Source organism: Crocuta crocuta, unplaced genomic scaffold (assembly GCF_008692635.1).
Source record: "Crocuta crocuta isolate KB4526 unplaced genomic scaffold, BGI_CrCroc_1.0 scaffold800, whole genome shotgun sequence".
Taxonomy (NCBI): Eukaryota; Metazoa; Chordata; class Mammalia; order Carnivora; family Hyaenidae; genus Crocuta; species Crocuta crocuta.
Window position 1 is genome coordinate 293,776 of NW_027531027.1, and position 7,548 is coordinate 301,323.

At 43.7% G+C, this 7,548-nt stretch overlaps 1 protein-coding gene across 2 annotated transcripts in view; it reads left to right on the top strand.

Annotated features, from left to right (window-relative positions):
• The first annotated feature begins 4,183 nt into the window (after positions 1–4,183).
• LAS1L (LAS1 like ribosome biogenesis factor) overlaps positions 4,184–7,548 on the top strand; it is a 19,839-nt gene continuing 16,474 nt past the window's right edge. For both annotated transcript variants that reach the window (XM_077770993.1, XM_077770994.1), the window contains exons 1-4: positions 4,184–4,482; positions 5,223–5,348; positions 6,327–6,396; positions 7,184–7,265. In XM_077770993.1, the coding sequence (XP_077627119.1) occupies positions 4,292–4,482; positions 5,223–5,348; positions 6,327–6,396; positions 7,184–7,265 (469 nt within the window). In that variant the 5' untranslated portion in view covers positions 4,184–4,291. The remainder of the gene's footprint in view (positions 4,483–5,222; positions 5,349–6,326; positions 6,397–7,183; positions 7,266–7,548) is intronic.

Here is a 7,548-nt window from a genome sequence, read left to right on the forward strand (position 1 = left end):
ACAATCTACTTTGTCAGGGGACTGGATAAGATGACCCCTGGGGCCTCCTCCATTGAGAGGATATTATGATTCTCGAGAGGATCCTATAACAGAAACAGGCAATTAACCTGAGATGTTATCTGGCTAACACCTCCCAGCACCTGATCTTGAGGTAGAATAATAAATGTGACACAGTGGACAATGAGGAGTTTCCATTCTCTTCCCACTTCTCTGAGGAAATTCTGCCAACTGAGGGCTTTTGAAGGCTGGAGGTTTTGGAAGGGACATTACCCTCCCCCTCTTCACAACTGTCCCTCCTCATCAGGCCTGAAATTCCTCAGAGGGCCCCATTCCTTAGGATAACACCTTCTTCTACATTTAAAATGTAAAATGTAAATTCTCCTTTGGCTCAAAATTCCAGTCTTTCACATTTATCTTTCCTGCTTATCAAAAAGAGACTTAGGTTAAAAAGAAAGGGAGAAACATTGCAAAACTACTACCTCACCTCACCTCAGTGGGAATTGACATGGTTTATTCAGGAATTCATACAGAAACAAGGATTAAGATTAATTGGGCCCTGGATAGCCCGGGTTTTGAAGGTTTCCTGGTCTGAAGCAGACCTGTAAATAGGTAAATAACATCCCATGTCTGAGAGTTTCAGAAAGAGCCTAGGCTGAAGACACACAGATTTGCAACAGAATCACATTTTTTCCTTCTTACTGGTACCATTTTAGGCCATGCAGCTGAGCTTTGGTTCTCGCATCTGTAAACTAATAAGAACAAAACTAATTTCACAGAATTCAGGCTATAGACATAGGGAGACTGATAAAAGTAAAGAAAGTTTTATAGAGGCAAGTGAACAAAGGAATCATCACCAGTTACAGGAGTCATGAGGAAGTATGGATAGGGTCTTATCTTAAAATATGCCAGTGCAATGTGGTCCTTTTACAATTAGCTGGGTTTTTGTTGTTGTTTTAACACAAAAGGGTGATAAAGTTTCTCAACTGTGGCTGCTTTCTTGGAGCCCAGCACTCAAAGTTCAATGTTTTCAAGCATTTAACATAGTCCATGGTAGGCATTCAGCAAGCATTTCTTTTTTTCCCTTCCTCCAATAGAAGGATGTACAAAGTGGCGTGGGGGTTCAGAGAAGGACACGACAGGTTTACTTTGATTCAGAAAACTGGATTTGACAAAGGATCCTGAATCTTAAAGAATGAATCGTGGTTTGCCAAAAAGAGGGAAAAAAGAAAGCCTTCCAGATAGTGCTAACATAATATAGAAGGGCTTACAAGAGGTTTGCATATTCAGAGACAAGCTGTAACTTCAATGTGTTTGTAACTGGACATGAGGTAGATTTGATCCATTGAAGCTGTAACTTCAGTGTGTTACAAGGAATAACTGGACATGAGGTAGGTTTGGCTTTCCAAAGGAAAGCCATTTAATGCTTACTATTTCAGGAAAACAATCCAGGAATTTATGACTCTATCAAGATGAGGTTCCATTTTATCAAACTATTGTGTAAGGGATGGAAGCAGGGAGACCAATTAGGGGAGTAGTACATGATTCATAGAGAACCAAGGCCTGACCTAGAGCAGTGGATGTCAAGGAGTGGACTGATCAAAAACATAGTAAATAGAATTTACTAGATAGTTGTGTGGAAGGGCAGCATGGAGGTGAAGGAGAGGCGGAATAGTAGAGAATAATGTTAATAACATATAGACTAATATTTCCAGTGCTTACAATGTCCTACATGGTTCTAAGAGCTCTCCACTTATCTCTTTTAATCCACACAGTTCTGTGAGGTAAGTGCTTTCTCCCCTCCATTTCACATGAAGAAAATGAGCCACAGAAAAATTAAATACCTTGCTGAAGTTTTCAGATAGTAAGTGGTGAAGCCAGAATTCAACCTCAAGCAGTCTGAGTGCAAAGACTGAACTCTGTTTGGATGAGTGTGTACATAGTGTTGCCTTTTACTAGAATCAAAGGATATAGGAGGGGGGTCATATTTATGGTGAAAGTATTTTAGTTTTGGAAAGGTTGATACTGAGCATAGCAGGCAGTTGATTAAATGGGTTTGGAACTCCAGAGAAAGGGGCAGAGCTGGAGACTTGAAGGGTATCAACATACAGGTATGTGCTCGTTAGGGGCCTCAGGCCTGCCTTAGTTGAGTTGGATGCACAAAAGTAGGGGTGGGGAGTTAGAAGGAGGGGCATGGTGAAACAAACAAGGGGAAGCAGTAGCTTGAAGACAAATTTGATCAACTTTAAGATTTCACAGGCAATGCCTGAGATTTGGAGAGAGCTTGTTTAATTCAAGCCCATTGGTACAGCTGGAGATGTCCTGCAGCACCATATGCCTGGAGATTTTTAGAATTCATGAACATGTGACAAGGAAGGATTTCTGGTAGGCTGTAAAAAGCACCCCTCTTCCCAAGCAAAAGACATCAACATGCTAATCCCTGGAACCTGTGACTGTTACTTCCTATGGTAAAATAAATAAAATGGAACAATGCTACTTTATATGGTTAAATAAGTTTAAAAATTTAATTGCAGAAAGAAGTAAATTAAAGATCTTGAAATGGGGATATTATCCTAGATTTTGCAGATTGGCCCTGAATGTGATCACATGTAGTAGAAGAAGGTAGTAGGAGATCTTACATAAACAAAGAAAAGGTGAAATGAAGATAGAACAGAGAGACATTTGAAGATGCTGGCCTTGAAGACTGAAGTGATGTGGCTACAAGCCAAGGAACGCCAAAAGCCACCAGAAGCTGTAAAAGACAAGAAATGGATTCTCCCCTAGCCAGAGGGACTATGGCCCTGAAAATACCTCGATTTCAGGTAAATAATATTGATTTTGGACTTTTATCTTCCAGAACTGTGAGATAATGAATTTTGGTTGTTTTAAGCCACCAAGTTTATGGAAATGTGTAAAAGCAGCTACAAGAAACTAATATAGTAACTCCTCAAAGCCATCACTACTTAACAAACTTTTTTTTTTTTTTATAACAAACTTGNAGTTTCATTTGTCACATATTAGACATGGTACTCTTGTTAAGTACTTCGGTCAATTTTTCTTGGAACACATGAAATAGGGAGACCATCAACTTCATGGAGAATGAAAGGGGAAGGATACGGGTGTTTAAGGAAAAGCCCTATCCAAAACTAGCCTCCAACCCCCCAAAATGTTCACAAATGATTACTTCAGATTTGGCAGCTCCTCTGACTGGATTAGATCTCAAGGAACCGTATAAGCCATCTCCCTGTCTTTGCCTGTATGCAGCCAAGATCCTGAAGTTTAAAGGGTATTTAGTTTCCAGCAGACACTTGGCCTCCTGGTTGGTATGTCTACTCAGGACAGAGTAACTGTCATTCAAGAACCATGTGAAAATACTACATCTTAGGAGAAAATGGGTGGAGAAAGTACATATGGAGATTGGATTGGATTGCGTTGCTACTCACAGAAATGCTGTTAAGACTGCTATCAGTAGTCCTTCCTCAGGTGTTAGACTGGAAAATAATTTCTGTGAGAAAGATTAGAACACAACCCTAAACACATTTTAGCCAGCCTGTAAAGTACGAAGGGATTCATAAAATTGTCTCCCATCCCCCGCAACTCCAGAATCCTAAGGAATTATGCAGAAAAACTTAAGTATACCTATGCGGATTTTGAAACCAACATAGCAGTGGAATGCTGGGTGAGTAAAATCCTACAATTTCCAGCTATGGAAGAGAACCTAGAGATCACCCAGCCTCAGCCCTTCAATGCATAGATGAGAACACCCAGCAGATTTNCTGTAGTCATGCTTCAGTGTCCATCGTGTTTTTCTGGGTCAGGTGCTGATTCATGGTAATGAAAACATACTTACAAACACATTCCCAGTACACAGGACGACCACGATCCTTCCCCTGTCTGCCAAACCGCTCAAACTAAAATTCCTCCTGCAGGTTAAACGCGCGTCCTCAGGGTCTGGGACAGAAACCCGTTAGCAACCAGGAAATTAGCGGAACCTTGAGGCTGAACGATAGAAGCCAATACGGTTGCTTTGAGAAAAGAACACTTCCGGCTGGCGAGGCTGTGACCCCAATTTGTGGTTAAGTCGACCCCAGCTCTCGTGTTCCGATTTGCCACGTTAACTCTGGAAGGCGGGCTTCCGTCCGGGTCACGCTTTTCCATTGGCTACTGGCAGGGCGGCGGTTTGGAGTGAGGGTAGCACGTTGAACTGAAAGCTTTGCTGTCCAGCGCAAGGCCTGCAGCCAAACCCGGTGTCCGTTGGGAATCCGGGGCCTGGCCAGGTGTGGGTCTTTAGGGGATGGATCGCGTGTGGAGTGCGTGGTGCGGGAAGTGCGTCAAAGAGAAAGGGTCGTCACCACTTTGGGCCCAGCGCATCGTGGTCGCCTGGCTCAGTAGGGCCGAATGGGATCAGGTGATGGTGTATCTGTTCTGTGACGACCATAAATTGCAGCGGTACGCCCTGAACCGCATCACTGTGTGGAGAAGTAGGTAAGGCTGCCTCACCCCTCTTGCGTGTTGGTGGCACCTCATTCCTCCTTTGTAGGATTCCTATAAAGGCCCTATTTTGCAGTCTTCTCCTAAATGCCTAATGTCCTTATGAGCGGTTTGGGCGTTGCCCCTTTCCCAAGAGCCTGGGGGAAAGTCAAGCAGCCAAGTTTTGGTACTAATCCTGTTTGGATAAAGAAAGTGGGGATGTGCCTCAATCACCCTCTTGTTAAATATGCCAGCTTTAACCCTTACCTTCTTCCATCTTGGGGAGGGTACTGTAGGGACCAGCGTTGCTGAGCCAGGGCTTAAGGAGTAGGTTAACAAACTGGGGTGGATTTCTGAGTTGAATTCGGCTGGGGTGGGGGTGCTTGCTAGCAAAACCATGTTTGAATGAGGCACCTCAGTCCAGTTGGTAAGATTTGGTTGGGAGCAAAGGATAAGGGCTTCTCTAACTGAATGAGTTGAAGTTGTGGAGTGAAAGAAAGAGATATGCCCACACTTAATTTCTGGTTGATTGCCTTAGGTGTCCTTTGTATACCCTAGCCAGCCTCTCATGCCCTGTATATTATTGGATCCTAGGGACATTATCCTCCCCCTTCCCACTTGATTTGTGTCCTGTCATGCACTCTTGAGCCAGTACAGTTATATAATTGTGAATAGCTTACAGCAACCAAGTTCTGAGGTGGAGGGTGGACCAGGGTAAGGGACCTTTATGATGGTGCTGGACTGTGGCCCTTTAGGTTAGGCAACGAGCTCCCCCTGGCAGTGGCTTCTACTGCTGACCTGGTACGCTGTAAACTCATGGATGTAACTGGTGGCTTGGGCACTGATGAACTTAGACTGCTCTATGGCATGGCGTTGGTCAGGTAAGACCTACAGGGGTAGGAGTGGGGTTGGGTAAAGGGGTGGGGGTGGGGGTAGCACTTAATAAGCAAAGCTTGGCTTTAGGTGCTACCTGAAGCAAAAAGCCCTGTGTGTCCTTCTGTAAGGGTCACCCTGTGGTTGTTTGATTTGACAGCTTTTGGTGCCCCCCTGTCAACACACATTCCTCTTTTTTTTTTTCCCCCTGGGAGCCTTCTCTCCCATTTTTCTTTCCTTCTTATTCTGGAATGTGAGGTAGGATTGGTTTAGACCAAGTGATCTCAACAAGTCTCTTCCAGCTTTGACAATTTGATTTTTTTTTTCTTATCCTTTACCCACAAGAGCTTCTCTGAATGGTTTGATGTCCTTGGCCATGATTTAATGTGGACTTTTCAACCTTTCCGTCATGTATACCTAGCACCATGATTTTCCCCTTCTGTCCATGAACACTGAAAGATTGCTGAATTGAAGTGAACACATGGGAGGGGAGTTCCTGATTTACAAAGTAATTTAGAGTGTTTCTAGCTGTTTCATACACATCAGGAAAAAGGCTGCCACTGAATTTTCTTATCTGTCAGAGTCTGCTCTTCTCCTACTGTTTCCTTTGTGTGTGTAGAGGTCCTCCCTAGTAATTTTACCTTATCCATCATTGAGGTGGGCTCCCCATATCATTTGATGTAGGTAGTCTTTTGTTTTAGCATTTATAACATATGATCTAGCATAGTATGTTATATCATGTCATGAATGTTTATCCTGGACTGACCTCTTCAAGGCCACAGCAGTGTCTTATTCATCTGTATGGCTCCAGTACAGGGAAGACATCCCAATGCTGGCTGATACCAGTCATAAGAACAGGAAAGAACAGTTATTGGAAAGGTTGCAGAAATGCACGGTGTCAGTAACTCAGCAAGGTGTTTTGAAGCCCCACTTGTTTGAGCAAAATAGTTCCTTGGTCTGTGCCACTTATTTCTTCCCCAACCCAGGTTTGTGAATCTCATCTCTGAGAGGAAGACAAAGTTTGTCAAGCTCCCTCTCAAGTTCCTGGCTCAGGAGGTGTGTATGACAAAATCACTTTACTCAATTCTCTCTCCCCAGAAAGGCTCACTAAATGAGGCATGGGGTGATGTGGGCATGCAGTCAGACTAGCTCATCCCACCACTACCAGCCAAGCCAAGCAAGAACCCAGAGCCTCAGCCCTCAGCTTGAAAGAAGAAGAGTTGCTCCCTTGCTCATGGCTGCTATTTTCGGTGGCTTGGCCAGTCCAGCTTGTGAGTGGAGCACTGGAATGCTCCACTGGGTGAGGACAGGAAAGAGGTAGCAGTCACAATGCCTGCATTCTAGAATCTCAGAGTCTGAGAGAGGAGAAAAGCTCAGCCAAGCAGCATGAAAATGCCTGACATTCCTGCCCTGAGTGAGTATGGAGGTGTGTAGAGGCCTAGAGGGCAGACAGGTTCTCAGTCATCAAGAGAAGCTTCCTGAAAAAGGGTGTAGGAGGGAGGGAGGAAGGATAAAGGGTACCCAGGGATTCAGACTAATACAGACACAGCAGAGGAAGGCTGGAGGTGATTGTTAATGCTCATTCATAGGAATCTCTTTATTGGAAGAGGGTCATTGGTGGTTGGAAGAGGCAGATAACCTTTTCTGATGTTGAAAATCATCCCTACAGAATAGTAAAAAGAATAAGGAGACCTTGTTTATAATCTTGGCTCTGCCACTAAGACTGGAACCTCCTCAAGACCTCAGTTGCTCTGTAAAATGCAGGGAGTCCAGGGTAATTCATTTTTGTGGTCCCTTCCAGCTTTAATATTGTCTAATTTCTCACACCCTTCCTCACAATCAGGTTAACATTCCAGATTGGATTGTTGAACTTCGACATGAGTTGACTCACAAGAAAATGCCCCATATAAATGACTGCCGCAGAGGTGAGTCTTGAGGAAGTATACCTATCATAGTTAAGTTCAGGAGCCTGGGATGGGTGGCACTGTGGGGAGAGGGTCTTTAACTGGTATCAGAGCCAGAACTAGGGAGAGGCAAGTGAAGCACTTATTTTGGGCACAAACTTTAAGAGGATGTCAAAAGCTCAATAATCGAGATAAATAACACTTTAATGTGAAAAAACCACAGTGAACAAAATGCCAAAAAATAAATAAAGACAGGATTACTATTACTCATTTTTTTTCGCTTCAGACTTCACTATGACATGGC